Source organism: Cryptomeria japonica, chromosome 1, assembly GCF_030272615.1.
Source record: "Cryptomeria japonica chromosome 1, Sugi_1.0, whole genome shotgun sequence".
NCBI classification, from domain to species: domain Eukaryota; kingdom Viridiplantae; phylum Streptophyta; class Pinopsida; order Cupressales; family Cupressaceae; genus Cryptomeria; species Cryptomeria japonica.
The window spans coordinates 656,990,671-657,012,707 of NC_081405.1; the positions used below are offsets into that span (position 1 = coordinate 656,990,671).

At 35.3% G+C, this 22,037-nt stretch overlaps 1 protein-coding gene across 5 annotated transcripts in view; it reads left to right on the top strand.

Moving 5' to 3' along the window:
• Positions 1-3,771: 3,771 nt before the first annotated feature.
• The window catches only part of LOC131050449 (uncharacterized), a 256,321-nt gene continuing 238,055 nt past the window's right edge, over positions 3,772-22,037 (top strand). For 2 of the 5 annotated variants that reach the window (XR_009106948.2, XM_057984626.2), the window contains exons 1-3: positions 3,774-3,958; positions 4,039-4,089; positions 11,440-11,610. Coding sequence is in view for 3 of the 5 variants with exons in the window: in XM_057984626.2 (XP_057840609.2) it covers positions 3,932-3,958; positions 4,039-4,089; positions 11,440-11,610 (249 nt within the window). In the remaining 2 variants the exon portion in view is untranslated. Of the gene's footprint in view, positions 3,959-4,038; positions 4,090-11,439; positions 11,611-22,037 lie in introns of those variants that run through there. The other 3 variants (XM_057984628.2, XM_057984627.2, XM_057984629.2) reach the window with 3 other exon arrangements.

Here is a 22,037-nt window from a genome sequence, read left to right on the forward strand (position 1 = left end):
GAAATCCAATATGAAATTTCAAATCCAATTTTTTCTTTATGAAGTGAAAATTAGAAAAAATTCAAATCTAATATGAAATCAAATGTTATAAATAGAAACATACCTATATTTCTACTTTCTTGATTAATAATTTTTTATTTTTTTACATGGAATATGAAATTAGAAACAAAAAATATAGATAGTGCTTTTTTTAATTGACACCAATGCCACCAAATAGAACATTAATATAATATCTATTTGTTTGATAAATTTGATTTGCATCAAAACAAATAATATATTAAATTAATAATTATTTTCCTTCAAATTGTCCTGTAACCTTGACTTACCATCCTATAACCTCGACTTAGCATTTTTGGATAGTGGGGACTTACTATTTTTAGTAAGTTTCTAGTTTTGGAAAAATGAGACATGACAAGAAGTTTGACATTCAAGACACTTATGTGGCATAATAGAATAATACTATCCATGAGTATGGAGAAATAATATTAGGAATTCTTACAAGGGTTCCTTTCCATCTTATATGAATACTTTAATATTTACTATAAACTTAGAAAATGCATGGTCATAATTATTAATTATAGCCTTCTAATGGAACCTTAATTTATACTTCAAATGGACTAGATAATGCTAAGTTGGGTTCGAAAAACTTGTGCCCACAAAAGGTCAAGTAATGAGTGTTCTTCAGTATTTAACCTAAAATTTCATTTCAATTAATACCTCAATTATGTGGATTATATTCCCTAAATTCTTGATACTTTAACCTTATATAAATGCAAGTTCATCCTAGTGTAGTATATTTTCAACGTGGATTAGATCCCTAAAGTGGTCAAGTCTTTAATTACTTAGCTAGTTAATATTTTTGTGTCTCAAGAGTTCATGGATTTCTATTTGAATTACACCAATGCATATATGTGAAATAATACATGAATATGTGAATTATCATTGGTCAACCTCAAGTTTTGGGAATACTAGTTACATTCTAAATGAACTTAAACCAAACACTATTATAATATTACTCAATTAGTGATTAACACATTTCTACCTACAGTATTAAGGGTTCTCTTATTTAGAATAGGAAATATACAATTCATGTTTCATACTTTACATTCATATAGATAAGAATATACACGACATGTTGATTATATCATTAAGTGCATAGATAACACAAATTCTCTTTCAATGAAACTCCCCACAAAGTTTGGAAGATTTCCTTTGATAGATTTCAAGTGCAATGCCCATGCTCATAATTTACTATTAAAATCATAATAAATCCACTTTTATTGTAAAATAAACCACGATGCATTAAAGCTCCTCATTACCCATAATTCGGGGATGAAATTTATTGTTATTCCACCAATCAATGTTCTCGTACAACATGGCTTTGTGAATAGAGTGACAAAAGGGGGTTGTAAAAGGAGTAGTGTGGTCACCACCACACCATACCAACACTATAATGGTGGAATGGTGGCCACACCTTCCTTATCCATAGATCAACAAAAAACATTGAAATTGAATGTTAGCGTTTTATGAATTCAAACAAAAATTTCCCAACAAACATATTTTCCCTCCAACACTACTATATCACATTGGAAATACTATGTATCCAATGATTTCATGTATATAAACATGCAAGGCTAAGTTAGCACACATATATCTCCTATGCTGATGACTTGGGGCATATAGAGGTAGGTTAAATAAACAACACAATAATAACATAATTGTTAGTAACAAGTTAGGATGGTTCCTCCCATGCATAAGTTGCAAGCAACTAAGGGATCAAAATATCATGAAATTATATTTTATAAGTAGATAATGAATCATAAGCACTAAAAATAGAGTTAATGAAATCTCTGCACAAGTGTAATATGAAAACCAAAAGATCTGTTTGATCAACTAAAGATAACCAACACGAGGAACAAAGACAACATGCAATTCATTCCACTAGATGATAAAAACCACTTGACAACTAATGACTGCGTAAAATGACAACTACCAAAATTAATAACTAATTACCAATTTACCTCATTTATGTTTAGTGTTGCTTCAACATGATGACATATTCCCTCATGACATTTTCCTTCCAAATAGATACACACTACTTCACATTAAAGCTAAGAAAGTAGAACATGGTTAACACAACATACTAAATCACCTAAAACACTCATAAAAATATGCCAATAATAAATTATTACAAATTATTAGTATTTGATATTTCCTAATCAATTGAGATATAATATAAATCAAATTTATCAAATATTGAATTAAATGCTAACCATAACATAAATTCATTTATTTTATACATATTATTCTAAATAGAATTAAAAACCATAAATCTAAAATCCTTTAAATGTCTATAATATATATTAAAATGTTATAGTTGTCTAAACTACTAAATAATTTAATTATTTGGGTACTAGAAATGCTATTATCATGTGCAACATTATCGCTAAACATGGGAAAAGTAGAAACAACATGGACAAGTAAAGTAACTCTATGCAAGATGAGAGAAAAATGATTGACCACATTATGAAGGAGTAAAAATTACACACATGATAGCACAAAATCTCCACAAAAAGACATCCCTAGCCATAGGATAAACAAACAAGGGGACATAAGAAAATTGAGAATTGAATGCTACAAAAATATGCAAACATATTCATGCGATAAGATCAAGCAAGGACAAGCAATATCCTAAAATGAGTAGAGAAATACATGAACATCAAGGATCATAATCAAGCCCTAAGCAAATCCAATTCAAAAGTATTTAGAAAAGTAATATGTAAAACCCTAAAGAAGGAGAAGAAATTGTAGGCCATTTAAGAAAAAGTTGGATTCTCTAAGAAAACAGTTTAACGAATATAACAATCAACTAACCTAATTAAGAGTTCCAATAGGTCATGAAACAAATTTTTGAAATCTAAAATAATAGAAATGAGAGCATCCAACCAAATTTAGTGATTACTAGATAGTTGGACCCACTATTTTGATCATATTCGTAAACTTAGAATCACCACTTCATATGCATTTGACATCGAATAAGAAAATGTAAATCATACGATTCTCATGATTTAAATAGTTCAAACTTACATTTTGTATGATTGATCTTTATGTGTAAGAATGAATTGAGATATATAAGGTAAAAAAATATGCTTGAGGACTTGTTCACCGTCACCTTCTATTTTAATTTGTCAAGGTGGTCTTTACATACATTATTGAGGAGTTTATTGACTTATAGGTGAACAAATCATCTTAATTCAAATTTGTTGGTGGATTGAATTAACTACAACAAGAAAGATTGAAGACAACTTTTGTAGACATGTAGATGGAGTATATAATCAGGATGCAATTTTGATTCCTTTATTGCCCTTTAAGATTGAGGCATGCTATAATAATCTAGCATGTATAATTAAGTGCACAATGAATGACTTTAAATACCATGACATAACATATCACTTGAAATGTGGGCTAAGTTAACACACATGATTATTAGAAAAAGAAGGGAAAAATTAAATTTGAATTTGATGCCTTGATTAAATAATCATTACTAAGAATAAGGTTGAGTTCTTAAGATAAGGAGTGAATATTTGACAAACAATACAAATAAAACAATAGAAATGAATAAATAATGAGGATGTACAAAAAAATAAAAATAAAAAAAATCAATATATTTAATCATATTATAATAGTCCTGAAGAAATTAGAACATGATTAGGCTAATAAATACAAATCAAATTGTTGAAAAACCCTTAAAAAACTAAGTCATTTGTTATTTGAAACTTAATAACGAACCCTGCCCATAGAAACCGAGTACCTCCAGTAAAAGAGCCCATTAGCTGCCATTATCCGTTTACATCTTACAATTTTGCGCATTGATATAGACGCACATTTCAATTTCTTGGTTTACATCGTAGGTTTACTTCTTTCTCTGCAGATGGCCTGCCTTGCCATGCCCACCCTCGTATGTATATGTCTTTTCTGTAATTCATAATGTAATTTCAATTTTTCGTCAGCTTTTTTTGATTTTGCTGCAGTTTTTAGTTTCAGGGAACCCAAATTACGGGATTATACTGCAATTGCCTGAATCTTGAAGTTAAGTGGGGTTACAATTGATTTGAAAGTTTCAATATCCACAATTGTTCTTATAATGCTTAACTGGATCACAATTATTTATAGAAACTTGAGATGCATCAGAATTGTTTTTACAAATTTAGGTGAGGTTATATGCGACCTGTAACATGGGGTGGAGTGAGCTTGGGTCACATTCTTGAGATTTGTAAATATGAGCCAGAGTTTAATGTGACGAAAATTTGTGAACACGGGTTCAAATACGAAAATAAGCTAACATGGCTCAATAAAAGAACACAAGTTAGGCTCTTAAAAAATGAAAGGATCTACTACATGGACAATGGTTATAGCAAACCTCACTGTATGTCCACTGGAGTTCAAGGCTTCCTGATTTTTTTTTGAAATAATTTAAACCCACATTATACTCTGATACCAATGTTCCTCACTGTCATTACACCACAGGAATGCCAGAGCTAAAATAGAATAATGAACTGAATATCTTAATAACCAAGCATATACCAAATAGCACTTTAAGACTTTAAAAATATGAGTTCCTATAGCCATTGCCTAGTACTCCACAAATGAGCCTAAGGACTTTTCATGCCTAGGCTTTCCCTGCCGTGCTTGGGTCACATTCTTGAGATTTGTAAATATGAGCCAGAGTTTAATGTGACGAATATTTGTGAATACGGGTTCAAATACGAAAACAAGCTAACATGGCTCAATAGAAGAACACAAGTTAGGCTCTTAAAAAATGTAAGGATCTACTACATGGACAATGGTTATACCAAACCTCACTGTATGTCCACTGGACTTCAAGGCTTCCTGATTTTTTTTTGAAATAATTTAAACCCACATTGTACTCTGATACCAATGTTCCTCACTGTCATTACACCACAGGAATGCCAGAGCTAAAATAGAATAATGAACTGAACATCTTAATAACCAAGCATATACCAAATAGCACTTTAAGACTCTAAAAATATGAGTTCCTATAGCCATTGCTTAGTACTCCACAAATGAGCCTAAGGACTTTTCATGCCGAGGCTTTCCCTGCTGTGGATTTAACTTGCACAGTTGTTTTCTCACAGAAAAGTTGAAATAGAGTGGAAACTGACAAAATTAGATTAGTTGATGCTTTGGTTGAATCACCTACAATGTGCAACAGATCAAAGCTGACAAATGACTTTACATTGGTATGGATTGTCAGATACTATCAATCGAGACTATTTTGCTTCATTGTTTGCAAAACTGGGTGGCCCTTCCTGTAAGTAGGTGTAATCCCCGGTTTATCTGAATTACCTTTACTTGTTGACCAGAGTGCAATTCCTGCTGGAGAATTGCTTTGCCACTGAGTTTTAAACTTGAGTGTGCAAACAAGCTTGGTTTTAGCATTTAAAATCCGAGCCTCGGCAGATGAAAAAAAAAAAAAAATTGCACAAAATGGTAACTCTAACTTTATTTTTGTTTGCTTATTATTAGATTAGAAAAAAGAAAACAAGAAGAAGGTAGCTTTATGGTTGTTGAAATTATAGGAAGCTCTCAAGGTGGAGGTGGGTGAAATTTAGACATAGTCTCAAGGTCTTTGTTGGAGCCACCGATATGGAAAAAAAAAACAAACACAAAAAGTTGAATTGGAGGGTTAACTTTGTCTTCCAATTCCTGCCTGCAACTTTTTAGTTCTTTAGGCTCTGTTCAATAAAAGATGCTTTCATTGCCAAGGCCCATAACAAATTGCTGCTCTATTTTTAAAGGACAATTCAACTTTTACTGGCTGCCCTGTCTCTTTAGGGTGTTTATTATCTGGATTCCAGAAGATAATGGATGGATAACACTCTAGATGGCCAGAACTCAGATGTGTTATAATATGGAAGCAAATAATGAAACAAGAATTATAACAGAAATCACATCAATCCGAACGTATACATGGTATTCTTGTGTGTACATGAATGATTGTCTATCTTTCTCTATTTTTGTCTGTCTTCTCTATCTTATCTATCTATTTTTGAACCATATATCCAGATGTGTATACAATGATTTTATACTGCTGCAGAAGGGAAATGGCCATTATGGATTATGAAACAATTGCTCATGAGTGAGTGAATGAAATTGCTTTTCATTGGTTATGGTTCAGATGCAAAAAATGTAATGGTTAAAGCTGGACCTTGAGTCATAGGGGTGCTCTGCCTCGCTAAGGATGGGAGCAAAGATACTCTGGGTACTCGTGATATCCTATGCTGAGAGTTAAGTGTTACTGTTTGGACTTTAACTAGCTGAGACCATGGTAGATCCTCTGATGTACACTGGTCTTGAGACAGCTCATTGTAATCAAGCCTCTAGATTGCAACGAGCCACTGGAATTGTTGGTGCAGTATTGGGTGATGGTGGAATGTTGAGCATGGATGAACCATGAATTAGTGGAAGTGGTTTTACTTTTCCACATACTATAAAAGACAGTATGGGTATAGTGTCAGACCAATTTGTGAGAATGGGATGGTACTGTTGAAGGTGCATTTTGAGGTACCATTTGGATCAGTAATGCTGATGGTGAAAACAGCTGCTTTCGGTCAGCACAAAATAGAATGTTGAGCGTATCCTATCCTCTCTTGAATAAGGAAATCCCTAATGCTGTTCAGAATGATCAAAGGGGATACCTTCAAGGTTCCAATTGTCAAGTCTTGACTTGCTCAGGATAGCTCAGCAGTTGATGTGTATTGCTGGTAAACACGAGGGGACTTATGCATTTTACAAGTTGGCCTGCATCTGGCGATGCTTTGATTCTTGAATTGGGGAAAATAAAAACAAACGGACAAGGTTTAGAAATTCTAAGGACAATGACCGTAATGGTTGATGTTGTAGGTAGACATATTTCAAATAAAGTAGTTCTTGCTCAACCAGAGATAAACTCACAACTCTATAGGAATAGCGCAAGCTCCAAGTGAATAAAAGGATTTTCAGACTACGAACATTCATTCAGATACCCAATTCTGATGCAATCTGAAACAAACATTCACAATTGAACTATGAGCAACAATAGGCTCAGACTAACCATGCACAAAGACCTACAATTAGCAAGCCTCCAATGGTATGAGCTTGAAATCGATCCAATACCCTCACACTTCACCGTTAAAATCATTGAACATTATCTAATTTGATGAAAAGGAACCATGTCAACAGATTAAAACAAATAGCAAAACATCATGCTTCAATGTTTATTCACTTCCTTCAACTGCCATTACAACAATTTCTGTTTAGCAATCCTACTCTATTCTACTTCTACTCCTAATTACAGCTACTTCTAACCTGCTAACTATCTAACTTTATAATTGTTGTAAGTTTGTAACCTTTACAATGAGAGAGGCACTGGCCTTTTATAGATTTTACATTGTGAATCAATGGCTAGGATTGAATTCATTCAATGGCTCTAATCGACCTTCTAAAAGCTCTGACAACTTTCTCGTTAATGACTTCAACCACCTCCAACTACTTTTGTAGCCACTTGCAATTTTTCTCAATTAATCCCAGTAGAAGGCAAGATTTCACTGGGTTCAAGGCACAAAAAGGTGAATTAGGTAGCTGGGAAATAACTAACTTGAGGGCCCCCTTTTGGATTGCATTAAATTGGGCCCACAGGTAGTCACTTACAATAAAGCAATTTTAAAAAAAAATTCATTTTTAGCTATTTCCAGTTGTTCATTTTCTGTTTCTGCATGTCTTGTAGCATTTTGTGTGTTCTGTTAATGCTTTCTACCAATCAGCACATTATTCTGTGATTCTTCTTTCAATCCCTCACCCTAGCTTTCAACTTGTTGTTGTGCTAATGGTGGTAGTGAGGGTCCTTGCTTGTCCAATCCTTCTTGCTTCGGCCTTGGGTCCATTCACTGACATCTTCAAGGTGCTGGCATGGTATTTTTCCTCTAGCCTTATCTTGGGAATCCTCCGGCTCAATCGGTGTTCTGGACGGTAGTGTTGCAGAGCATACTTCATATGGTCTCCTTCGTTGTGTCCTCCATCCTGCATGAACACATAGGTCATGGATTAATCATCATCTCACACTTCACTCATTCCCCAAAGGATTTGAATACTATTGTGCCCGAGAAGGTCTTAGGATTTTGAGGAAGTGACGAGTTGTATCGGCTTGGGATTAACACCTTGGAGGGCAAAGACCTCTCCTAACCTAAAGTCTCTAATAAGCACTAAAAAGGCCTTTGATATCTTCAATCCCACCCTTTGTGGCTACAAATCCACCTTGAGACACCCTAGGAAGCAATCTTGGGAGTAGGGTTTTTGGCTTTAGAAGGGGGAATAACATCATTATTGAATGAGAGAACAAAATGAGGGAGTTTGGACTCCACCTCGGCATTGGAAGGACTGCCACAATGCCCCCATTCATAGCTTGGACTGATTGGTCCAAACCTCAGCCTTTGAAGGAGAAGCTTTACAATCACCAAAGTTTGAAAGGAAAAGCACTAAACCTGGTCAAAACTTTGCCCCTTTGGATGGGACTTTCAAGCCAAAGCTTTTTAAAAAAAACATTAAAGTTTTTATGCCTTAGAGGAACTTTGGTGAAAAGTTCGACATTTTTAAAGGGACTAACAGATTGGAAGACTTGAAAACTCCAAACCTTGTTCAAATTTTGGCCAATTTCGGACTTATCCACGGCATTGGAAGGGTAATAAGAAGCGAAAGCTCACAAACACCTAAGTTTGAAAGGAAAATTTAGGAAACCCTCCATAAAGTTCGACATCTCTTATGAGGGTTGCAAACCAAAAGCTAAAAAAAAGCAGTAAAATTTTCATGCCCCTGAAAAACTTCGGTATTATCCTCGGTATTAGCAAGGGGATCAGCATGCTAAAAGCTCTGAAAATGCCGAGTTTTGATCCAACTCCACCATCTTCAATTTTTTTCTCGGCAAAAACAAATTGACAGTTTTGTTAATCTCGAACTTCATTCAAATTTTAGTCAATCTCGTTGTTTTTCTCGGTATTATCAAGGGTGTTGGTAGGTTAAAGGTTCTGTCAACACCGAACTTTGTTCAAACCTTGGTTAAGTTTGGTATTTAGTTCGGGTTTAGCAAGGGAGGTGGCAAGTGTTTCTTTGGATGCCCTTGGTCTTGAAAGCTTCAAAGTTTTCCCAAACACAGTATGAACTTTTGCTCACGTTTTGCTCTCCTTTCACTTCATCAGTCCATACTCTCCCAAACATACTGATTTAATAGTGCCATGCCTTGTTTATGCTTGTGAAGGGTCTCCTAATGCCCTAGCCTGAAACTAGGTAGAATGCAGTGAGGAAGACTTATCCCTTTCATTGAAAACACATGATTCTTGGAGAAAAAATATGATCACTGGCCCACACCTCAGCCTTTTTCACCTAAAGTATAGCAAACACCAAACTTTCTTCATGAACAGTGAACTTTGGTAAAAAGTTCGGCAAAAACTAGGGGGTTAGCAAGCTTTTGGTCTTGGAAATACTGAACTTTGTGGAGGTAAAAACTCCGAACTGTCTTCAAACATTGGCATGAGCTTTGGCTTAGTTTTGGTGTTTGCTCAAGGACCTCCTAGGGGGTTTGAAACAAAAGAATCAGACCTTTGGTTTGCCTATTTAGTCCCTCATGCACTCAGACCTCATCCTCACTTTGGCACACCAAACATTTTGCCTCTCTCTCTCACACGCAAGCAGGAAAAACAAGAAAGGGGCGGGGGGTGTCCCTGTCAGAGACGGGGATGTAGGGCAAAGCACAAGTAATATTTTCAATTTCTCTAGCTTCTAATCGACAAAAGCATCATACCTTACAGGTCACATTGCATACATCACTACTAATCTAGAATGAGACACAAATTAATAGAAGACACAAGTAGCATAGAATACCATGGAATGATGTCATTGATTTCGAAGATAATTTCATAATAAAAATTTCATAGGTACATAAATATCATTAATAGATTCTTACAAAATTCCGAAACTGATGCATAAAAATGTTATAAGCAGTTATAATTTTAAAGGATCATTGATCTTAGATTGTAGGAGAGGCACTGGGAGGAGTACCCTCCTTATTCCTATGCTTTTTAAATCAAGTCCCTTATACTGTTAGACAATTCAATGGTTGTTTTCTGGCGATCAACAAGTTTTTGGGTGTGTCACATAAAAATTCCTTTCAATTGTCTACAACTTGAAACATAGTTTGGATACCATCAAACTTGCAGATGAAAATATAATTTTTGAAGTAAACATTTTCCTCTTCTATATACTCAAGGATAAAAGTGGTTTGTTATTATTGTGTGATTTGTATCTGTTTATCTTGTTCAGGTTCTCTTATTTGGCAAAGGGATCAAGCCACCTTTCAGATTTTTAAGTATTGCATCGGCCTTGGCTAGAGAATCCTCTTAGGTTACCTTAACATTTATTTTTTGTAGTGACAAAGCTGGCATGACATGTGATCACCAAAAAACAACAAAGTACTAAACCTGGAAGCTTTTTCTCCAAAACAAACCTCCTACACCCATGTTCTGATCAAACTCAGGAAATCTGATTTTTCTATGCAAGCTATTCCTTTATTGAAGTGCATAGAATTTTCTTCTCGTAAAAATTGGTAGTGGTTCCATCCCACAAGTTATCTTACCTCCCTCATTCCATGGTTGAATGACTATTTTCCTCATGGGAAACCATCTCTTGTTCTCTTTACTGTACATTGAAGTCATGAATTATTAATCATATTTTATCTCCATTACATTGTATATATTTTCTCTACATGTTTATTTGGTTAGAGTTGTAACTATGAAAGTCACTCCATTCAATTTTTTTTCTTCTTTATCAAGAGCATTTAAATTTGTAAGTGAAATATATCTACATTGAGAACTCAAATTTAAAAAGTAATGGATTGTAGGTTGTAGCTTGCTCTGCAACTGTCATTCCAACTGAGTCACATCACATTTTTGTACCTCTTAGGAAAGAAAACTCATTTTCTTTGATGGTCATTTGTCAATTAGAAAAGTTCAGTGCAATCTTCTACTTCCTTTGTGATAGCATCTTAAAATATAAGTATTAGAAGTTTCTTCAATTGACCCAAATGTCATACTCCTTGAATGATATTGATGCTATCTAAGATTTTCTAGCCTTTTAGAAATACAATTTTTCATTGTTATAGGTTGAGATTATTAATAATTATCCTGCTCTTGGTGTATCTTTGAGTTTGTATTATGACATTCTTTGAAAGGAATATCCTGCTTTATTGTAAGCATTGCATTTACCAAACTTGAGCCCTAAGAGGGTTGATATTTGCTCTTTATATTGCTATTATTTTGGTAAGCTCTTGCTATTCTTATCTATTCTTGTGTGGCTTCATTTCTAATAGAAAATGGTGAATCATTTTTGCAGGCAGATTTACAGTTTTCTAGGGGCAGTTGGCTTTTGATCACACAAATTTCAGAACAAATTCCCTTGGGAAGCCATGTATGTATGTGTAAAAATAAATTACATAGATATTTATGGATTTCTTCGCGTGGAAACTATCGTGGTTTTGCACTTCAAGCTATAAAGAAAGTGAAGGTAATGAAAAGATCTCATGCCAATTAATACATGCTTCTCCATATTGTCTACTAATTTTTATTAGACATGACATTTCTGTGGTTCATGTAAATTTTTGAGTATGCTATTAGAAAATTGTGTCAATATTTTTGCATTGGATCACACTTTGTGATCAATCATCGAGATAAAGAAAAAATATATGTTGGATTGTAAACAAAGCTCTCCAAATAGCCGTTAAGGTAAAGGAGAAGCATGGAGAACACGGGGAATGAGAAAAACAAGGGTAGGTAAAGAAGAATTCAAGAAAAATAGTAATCACGATTCATAATATTAATAATATCACCAATAATAATAAAAGTAACACTCTTGTTAAAGATGTTAACAATATAATATTATCTCAAAAGATCATTATTAGAAAATTATTATGATAATATAATTGTAATATTGTTAAATTAAATAATATAATGATAATGGTAATAGTATCATTATAATTTTTTTTTTTGCTAATTAAATCAAGGAAGTAGGGTCCTGTTTTGATGTTTTCACACATCGCCCCATTGCAAATGGGGACCCCTCTTTTTCGCTGGCTTGGTTAGTTGTTTTGCATGTTTAGTGTTGGCTTGGCAGCAGTGTAAGTCTTTAACCTTTGAAGGAAGAGTTTAGTTCGTTTTGCCATGGCCTAGAGGTGAGTTGAAAGGTAAAATTGTGATTATTGCAAGGCGGAATTGCAAGGTTCCCTTGTAAATCCCACCATATTCTCTACTAAGTTACTCTTCATCTTTGATCCAAATACATGATTAGGTGTAATTTAAAATTCCTGAACTAAGATCGGTTTGCAGATAGACTTAAGTGCAGAATACACAAACGCATATGATTCAACTCAGCCGGTGGATAATTGGAATACATTAAACAGTTTTATTGTCTATTACACAGAGTCTCAATGCTGATTAACATAATAATTGCCAACAGGAAACTGAACAATCTTTATTCAATGAAGTTGATATCAATTGATAAAATATTCCATCGAGAAATGGGTTAAGAATTTCTTTTTGGTGCACCTGATGAATACGCTGTGACTGTCGGTTGTTCTTCCACGTGGGTGCCAAACGTATTGCAAATATTGTCGAGAGTCTTCATTCACCAACGATTAACCATTCATTCACCGATGGTTATTGCAGACGGGGACACCGGAAGACGCCAATAGTTCTCCTGCACTCAGACCCGTGGGATAATCATTACCATTGCACTAGTGAGGTAAGCATGTATATGGGGACGTTGCTTCCATCCTTGATAACCTGGAATTCGAAATCATTACGTTTCGCGTCGGTTCTGGTGGCACTTCCATTACCTCCCACGAGAACGCGACTTCCCTGCACGGCGTTACAACCTTGCGCTACACCCTTAACGGGTTACGGGGCATGGAAGACAGAATGCGTTGTATTTACCAAGCGTCCGGTGGTGCATGGAAGGAAGAGTGCGCTGTATACACCAAGCCTCCGGTAGTTTGTAACAGTCACGCGTGTAAGGATCTACACACGCCCGCAACTCATACAAAGATTCACTCCAATAATTATTCTGTTGCTTCAATCCAACACGGTTCTTCTCAGAAATCTTGCATCGAATAGGCCAGTGGTTAACTGGCGAAAGGCATCTGAATCAATCCACTGTGTATCTTTCATGCTAATAACAAATCATTTTTTTATTCAGCCATATACGTTCACTGCAATGCCATCCTTTTATTCTGAAAATAAGTTGGTTTATAATTTCCCGTAGGAAACTACTTCAATAGTTAAGAATAATCACGGTGTTTAACACTTTATTCACCAAAGCGTTAATAATATTAATTATTTATATTAATCTATAGCTGGGATATTAATATAAAATAATTAATATTGTTTCAAATTTACCTTTCGCAACTTAATTATTAGGGAACATTACATGTAATGGTTGCTTGAGGTTGCAAAAGTATAGTTTGTTTGCGTAGGGTATAGTTGTGCTTGATGGAAGGTTGCAATGTTGTGTTGAGTGTGCATGAAACCCTTTGCAACTCCAAGATTGATTGCACAAAAGACTTAAATCTTCAAAGATGAGTGCAAGAGGTTGTCCAACTTGCAATTTTGAATGTATGCATGAGCACTGCACAAACCTGCCATCTATGCATAACTGCTCAAAATCTCGTTTTATACATGAAGTGCTCAAAATCCCGATTTTATACATGATGTGCACAAAATCTCGATTTTATACATGAAGTGCTCAAAATCCCTAAATCTTACATGACAAGGGTAAAATCCCTATTTCTTGCATGAGGACCCCTAAAACCCAATTTTATGCACGAGACCCTGTTGATGTGTGTTTTATGCACGTAACATTTTAGAATAAAATACCAAGGTAATTTACCCTCTCTTGAACAAAATCACCTCAGATGCTAAGGCTAAGATCAACTAAAATGATTCTAAGGTTTCTACATGTCAGGTCTTGACAAGTGGGTAACTCAATGGTCGATGTGAATTGCTGTTTTCACTTGGGGACTTACACAAATGTGTTGGAATTAACTTCATTGATCATGGATATGGAATGGGTGTGCTGATAACTTAGGATATGGCAATGTAGTTCTGGACTCAATTCTAACAAGAATTACTAAAAAATGGCAAAAGGGAATAGGGTTCAGGAAATCTTTTCTAAGCCTAGGAAGTGCTGATTTGTGGGTTTCACACTCCACTAAGCACTTCCTAGCTGGGGAATAATTTGCCTCTAACAGTAAGAATGGTATGGAGGATTGGGCTTATTTTTACCTTAAAATATTGGCATCTCAACTTTCAAAATGAATGGAGCCGAATTCCTCAAATCTGAGCAGCTAATATAAATCACCAAGAAAACACAAAAATCAACAGTATAACCCCAAGTTCCATAAATTTATTATTTTTCCAGCAAATCCTCAGTAAATTTATTTCCTCACAATTCTTGCAGGCGAAGTCATATATGAAATAGATATTACAATGGCAGCACAAATTTATAATCCTTCAATTGTTCAGTGCACTTGTATTGTCCCCATCCTTGACGTTACACCATTAATGTTTCACATAATCCTTCAGTTCTGAGACGTCTCTAAAAAAGACAAAGTTGTAAAAGGATAGACAGTTCGAGTATGGTGAAGTCTGGTGAAAACTATCAATACATCTCAATTAACTTAACAATGCCATTGCCGGTCATCATCAATATTCTTAAGACAAATTATAGGACCGGCAAATACCGTATTAATACCATTGATCATTTTGACACATAATCTTCATACCTGGCAATACAATCAGCTACGCAGAGATCATATATAAAGAAAGATCTACTGAGTGAACGATGGTTAAACAGCGATTCTATAGTGGCTGACAATTAAGCGACTACATACAAGAAGTCATTGATAAGCATCTGTCAAGCATTGGTAAAATAAGATGATAGCAATTACTTGTAAGGAATAAAACATTGCCGGCTTCAAGGAATGTCAACAATCAAGGTAGCGCTCGAAAGAGAACACTGATACACAGCATTAAGTGGCAATGATCTGAATGAGCAATAATTCATAAACCATTATTGTTTGATAAAGACCATTATGGAGGGTGACATCATCTTATTCAATGCTGCAATTAGAAGACAATAAACAGTAATAATCATAGGGACAACAAATGATTAAAGAAGACAGCATAAGCAAACACATTATGACATAACAATTAGTCTTCAATATGCAGTGATCCGCACTATGGGTGTAATCTTAGCAACATCATCATGCTGGCTGATCAGATTGTTTAGAAGCGATCGTTATCATATAAAGACATAAGAGGAGTAAGAAGTATGATTTGTTGGTAATGGAAGACAGAACAAAGAACAGTGATCACCAATAAAAAGGTCGAGGATGGTTTCCAATTTGATCAATGAATGGAAGATTGATGCACAAAGGAACAGATCAGTCCAAGGCATGGCAAGCCAAGGATGAGTTGATCAAGTGATGATATAGGATCAAAGAAATCAGATTGAGACATAGATCACCACCACCTTGTCGCTGTCCAAAGGAGGAAATAAAGATCACAAAACAAGTCACAAAATGGGCAACAATAATTGCTGCTCAAGAAAGAGAATTGCGATCCATCTTAGTAAGTAAACTAATGACAAACAAATCATAATGAAGGGGCACAAATGTTACTAATTGGAAAGGGGTGTGATGGCGAGATACAACTTCTCACATAAAACTTTATCAAGAGATATTTAAAGATACTCACAAGATCTTCCAAAAGGGAGGATATAGGGGATTTTTACGAATCTATACCAGAGAATTAAAAAAGCCAAGTGCAGGTGTTGTATCCACCCATGTTGTAAGGCCATCGACACATGATTAGAAGGACTTGACAAACTGAAAATGGCATCCACCATTATCGCAGGGACACGAGAGTAACTGATCAGGCACTGCGATCGTGAAGATCAAAGACATTCTTGGGAGCATAGCTTAGTGACTCTACATATGTATATATTAAAGATCAGTATTTTATATGTTACAGCTGAACTGATAACCAATTCTTCTTGGAATCTTATAATCAGAACTTTCAATAGATTGTTGATAAATATCTCATAATCATACAAGTTGAATCGTGTTCAAGACAATCTACAAATCATAAGTATAATTATATGATAAAGTTGGGGAGAATACATTAAGGTGTTGTTTATAACTAGGTAAGAGGGTTCGGATTGCCTCAAGGCAGCCCCCCACATAGGACTGGGTCCTATCCATAAGGCAACGTGCCCCCCACATAGGATTGGGTCCTATCCTAAAAGGTAACGTGCCCCAAGGATAAGCCCAGCCCTATCCCAAATACCCCACGCTACAACAAATATTGGCGCCCAAATTAAAGGAGGCCGACTTGCAATAAAACAAAGTTAAAGATGCATATAAAGATAAGACACCTTGCAATTCAATATTAATCAATTCATGCAATCAGCGAAATAGCTCTGCAATTGAAGGTGCGAAATAAAGGAGAAGATTGGGCGAACCTGTTCAAGAAGATAGAAGGCATTTAGTATCCCTTGATGAAGACTTGATGTATTTAGAAGGGCAAATCTGATATGATAAAAGGGATCAGATCTTAAGAGTCCAGCTAAGTATTGTATTTGTGCAATTAAGAGAGAATATATAATCTGACCTGTGGGTCTTTAATGCTGGGTTTTTCCTCCTTGGAGGTTTTCCCAGGGTATTTGCGTTTGTCTCTTGTTTACTTGTTTCATTTCTGAGTTTACTGAATTATGGTGTAATAAAATATCACAAATCTGATTAACAAACCAAGGGCATAATGAAAAGACATCAACTTGATTACTGATCTAGGGCACAAAATTCACATGGTATCAGAGCTAGGTTATACTAACCTTCAGATTTCAGTAAGCTCTTACCTTCAGGTTTCTGTTCATCCTTTATTAAATAACAGGGGAGAAGTTAGAGGACATCATCGGGTTCTCATCAAGGAGTCATTCTTTAATTCATTGTGGAGATTCGAGTGAAGAACCTCCTTTCAGATTTTCAGATCTCTAGTGCATACTGTGGAGTTATTACTTTATTCAGATCTTCAGAGTTGTTGATTTTCAGAATTGGTCTAAACCCTAGATTGCTGACTGTGCTAAGGCACATCAAGAGGAGATTGCAAAGATAGTTTCTTTTGGGAAGCCTTCGGTTCTAGTGTCAAAGTTATCTAAACGTCAACAGGTGCATTTTCCTTAATTCTTTATTAACTTTGTGATGAGAGACTTTATAACTTTGTCAATTTGTTTGCATGGGGTTTCTTTGTCAAGTTGTAATTGTTGATAAAATTAAATGTTAAATTGGCCTTAAGGCCTTCAACATTTAATTATATATTAGTTAAGTCATAAACCGATTATAAGTGAATCGGTTTATTAGAAACCATGAGGACTTTTGAGAGTAAAGAGTCACAACTTCTCAGGAAGTCATTTAGTATTATATATCAATATGATACGATGTCATTTGAACAAAGATTGATCATTAATTAATAGATGCAGCGAATGTAACAAGAATTCAATCAAGTTCCTACAGCAATAAAGATAGAGTCGTGGTTCAACCAAATTTGCAGTTCAATCAGAATACGTCTAGGATTAAGAGACAGTCTGTAACACACGGAAGGATAAATAAATCAAATAATTATCTGTGCATACATCCATGATAGATTGAACCACACTCATCATTGGTGGTATACATTCAAGGGAAAGTGAACATTGACTTTCTCTGCTTGCTGTCTAGTCACTTTCGTGGGAACGTTGGAATAGTAAAACAGCATAAACTGTATACTCCATTGATAAAATTAAAGAAAACTATATTCCTCCGTCTGATCACAAAATCAACAGCAAGTTGATGAGGTTGTTGTCTTTGACCATGAGCATGAGAGGAAAAAGACAACAAGAACATTTGAAGGAGGTCTATGACAGACAATATATGCAATGAACAAATGTTCCCATATAGAAATATGATAAATGCCCCTCTCACCTGCCATACAAAAGAAGATAGTCAGATTTATATTTTAATCAGTAATACATAAAACAAGATAGATGTTAATTCTGATCCATAAATTTAACAGTAATAATAAGGGTTTCATTTGGGTTTGTGTTTACTGAGTTTTGTAAAACCCTTGTTGGTTTGTGTGAAAGGAAAATGATATTCTCTTTGAATTAATCCGTGTTGGGCCAATCATGTCTTGAGGTTCCCTGTGACAGGTGTTTATCCTTGTAGGTCTGCAAGCAAGTTTTTGCCTGTGTTATCACGAGTTAGCATCCTTATATCATCCCTGTTGCATTTAAGCTCATTAAATGTCGTGACAAATGCAGTGTCAGTTATCTGTTAAAATAACTGCATGACAAGTTTCTTTCAGTTAAATGGTTATGATGATGCTCTTTCCTACATAGTAAAAGTTAGAATGTATTGTTGATTTCCTAGGATTTTCGATAACATTTATTGGCAATCTTGTTGTATAATCTCTTGATGGAATTTATCCCCATCTTATCTCAACAATTGTGCTATGGGTCCATCTTATTGAAAGATAGATGGACAGGATCCTTGAGATTAATATGAAAGATTGATTGTGCAGGAGGAGCACCTCCTTCTGTGATGGTATACTCTAACCCATGTTGATTGATTACCTTTTATTATGAGGTTGAGCATGTAATTCGGTTCTTGAATCAAGCATTTTCAATTTCATCATAGAGTATGATTTCCTATCCGGGAGTACAGGAAATTAATTGGATCTTTCAGTGGCTTGGAATGCTTTTGAAACAGGGCATACTAAATCTTCAAGAGAAATTATTAGGATGAGCATACACTCAAAGGAAGTTCAAGTACCTTGGAAGCTGTGATTAGACACAGCTGCTGCTGAGAGGGAGTTCCAGCTATTTTGGTATATCTTAAGGGGTTATGAGATTCAGGTGTGCAGATTGAAGAAGGCCATGTATGGCCTCTAACAGGACTCTCGTGCTTGGTATGAAAGAATACTTGTTAAGTTTAGAATTTTGTAAAATGATGCTGACTCTACCTTAAGACATCCAATGATGAAATGCTAATTATAGTTTGATATGTGTAAAGATGAACTTATCATTAGATGTAAGAAAGAACTAGCTTCAGAATTTAAAATGAAGGACTTAGGTTGAATGCATTATTTTCTAGGTCTAGAAGTATGGCAAAGGTCTAACGAAATTTTCTAAGTCAAGGAAAGTATACTATTGATATTTTGAAAAGATTTAGAATGATGGATTGTAAACCCATGTCTACTCCTATGGAATCTAACTTAAAGAAGTTAAGTGTTTTTGCAGCTAACTTTGATTTTGCAGATCCATCAGAGTATAGGCAGTTGATTGGATCACTGATGTATCTAGTTAACACTAAACCAGTCATATGTCTTGCAGTGAATGCTCTCAGTCAGTTTATGAGCTTGCCCAAACATGTTTATCGTGTTGCAGCCAAGCACATCCCAAGATACTTGCAAGGCACAGTTGATTATGGACTGAAGCTGCTTAAGTTCAGATTAGTCAAGAAGTGTTACGGACAAGGAAAACTCTTCAAGCATTCACCCACTGCGATCTCTTGGACCTACAGGGACAGTCTTTAGTGGCATTAAGTAGATAAGTACATTGTTGCAAGTGTTGCATCAAGAGAAGCAGTGTGGTTTCTCAAAATTCTTGCTATGCTATTTTGATTTCAGGGTTATATATTGATACCTGACAATTCAGTGTTTTATGGCAGGTCAATCCTATGTTGCAGATGTTCTTTTGAAGCTTGAGATAGACTTGGAGCTGTGAAGAACACCGCCTTGGTTGAGAGGGAGTCTCAACCTCTGTGATACATTGTGTTGTATCATCCTCTGCGAGTGATGAAAAGTGGATCCAGTCTATACTTGTGTGCGAGCTGGAAGACTATGCTATGTAGTTCCATTCTATGTTTGTGTGCAAGATGGAAGACTACAATATTCTGATTATGTCTATTCCATTTCTTGCTTGTGTGCAAGATGGAAGATTATGGTGTTACATTCTTCTTTGAGAGAAGACTGAGGCGGTACAAGATGGATATTATGGAACACTTGCTCTGATACTCTCTCAGGAGTATTTGAAGTTGTCAGCTAAGTTCGGATTACAACTTAAACATTGTATGTATTACTTAGGGCTGGGCCCTAATCTTGTAACCTGGTTGTAAGATTATCACTTCATTCGGGATATGGTGCAAAGAGGCACCATTCAGCTAAATTATATTAGCACAGATGAACAGGTTGCATATATTCTTACCAAATCCTTATCCAGAATGAAGTTCGAATACTTCAAGAGACAGACTTGGTATTGTGGAAAGTGAAACCTTGGTTGAGAGGGAATTTCAATCTCAGTGACTCTACCTATAGCGTTTTGATCATTCTTTGCTTGTGTGCAAGAATGAGAAGTATCCAATCTATGCTTGTATGCTAGATGGAAAATTGTAATTATGTAAAGACCCACTTGTGTATTACACTTTCTATGCTTGTGTGCTAGAACCATCCTATGCTCGTGTGCTAGGTGGAAGATGTAATTCTATGCTTGTGTGGTAGATCCATTCTATGCTTGTGTGCTAGATGGAACTCTAAAGGTTCAGATTATGTATTCTCTTCTTCCCTAGTTAAGAGGGAGTGTTGTTTATAACTAGGTAAGAGGGTTCGGATTGCCTCAAGGCAACATCCGAACCCTCATAGGACTGGGTCCTATCCATAAGGCAACGTGCCCCCCACATAGGATTGGGTCCTATCCTAAAAGGTAACGTGCCCCAAGGATAAGCCCAGCCCTATCCCAAATACCCCATGCTACAACAAATATTGGCGCCCAAATTAAAGGAAGCCGATTTGCAATAAAACAAAGTTAAAGATGCATATAAAGATAAGACACCTTGCAATTCAATATTAATCAATTCATGCAATCAGCGAAATAGCTTTGCAATTGAAGGTGCGAAATAAAGGAGAAGATTGGGCGAACCTATTCAAGAAGATAGAAGGCATTTAGTATCCCTTGATGAAGACTTGATGTATTTAGAAGGGCAAATCTGATATGATAAAAGGGATCAGATCTTAAGAGTCCAGCTAAGTATTGTATTTGTGCAATTAAGAGAGAATATATAATCTGACCTGTGGGTCTTTAAAGCTGGGTCTTTCCTCCTTGCAGGTTTTCCTAGGGTATTTGCGTTTGTCTCTTGTTTACTTGTTTCATTTATGAGTTTACTGAATTATGGTGTAATAAAATATCACAAATCTGATTAACAAACCAAGGGCATAATGAAAAGACATCAACCTGATTATTGATCTAGGGCACAAAATTCACATAAGGGACATTCAGATTGTATATTCAAACCAACCATCATTGATCCTCACAGCTATAAAGGATATTGATCAGACAAGTGAACAAGTGATTCTTCAAGGTCTTATAGACCGATCAGCATCAGATATATCGCATTCATGTTAAGGCAAATATCAGAAAACAATGATTAATCCTATACCAGCAGATTAATGTAATCATATTGCATGCACGTTAAGGAAGATATTAGAAACAATATATACTTTCAAATCAATATAGTCACATCGCATCCACATTAAGATCTGTAATATATCAGTGTTCAATACGATCTCTTGATATCAGATTAAATATTCATCTAGAGCTATTCAAAGTATTTCCCATCATCAACATTGATTTGATAGAAAAATTATTACCAAATCACTTCCAATGATGCTGAAGATATACATATCAGAGGAAGCTATCAAGATAAGACTCAATTAGGTAAATCCCGAATAGGGGACATTACAGCACTTGTGAATGATGTCTTGATATTCAACACAAAACTCCATAAAACTCATAACCAAACATTATAGAATCAAATAGCACAAACCTTCAGCAAAAGGGTGAACTCTGTA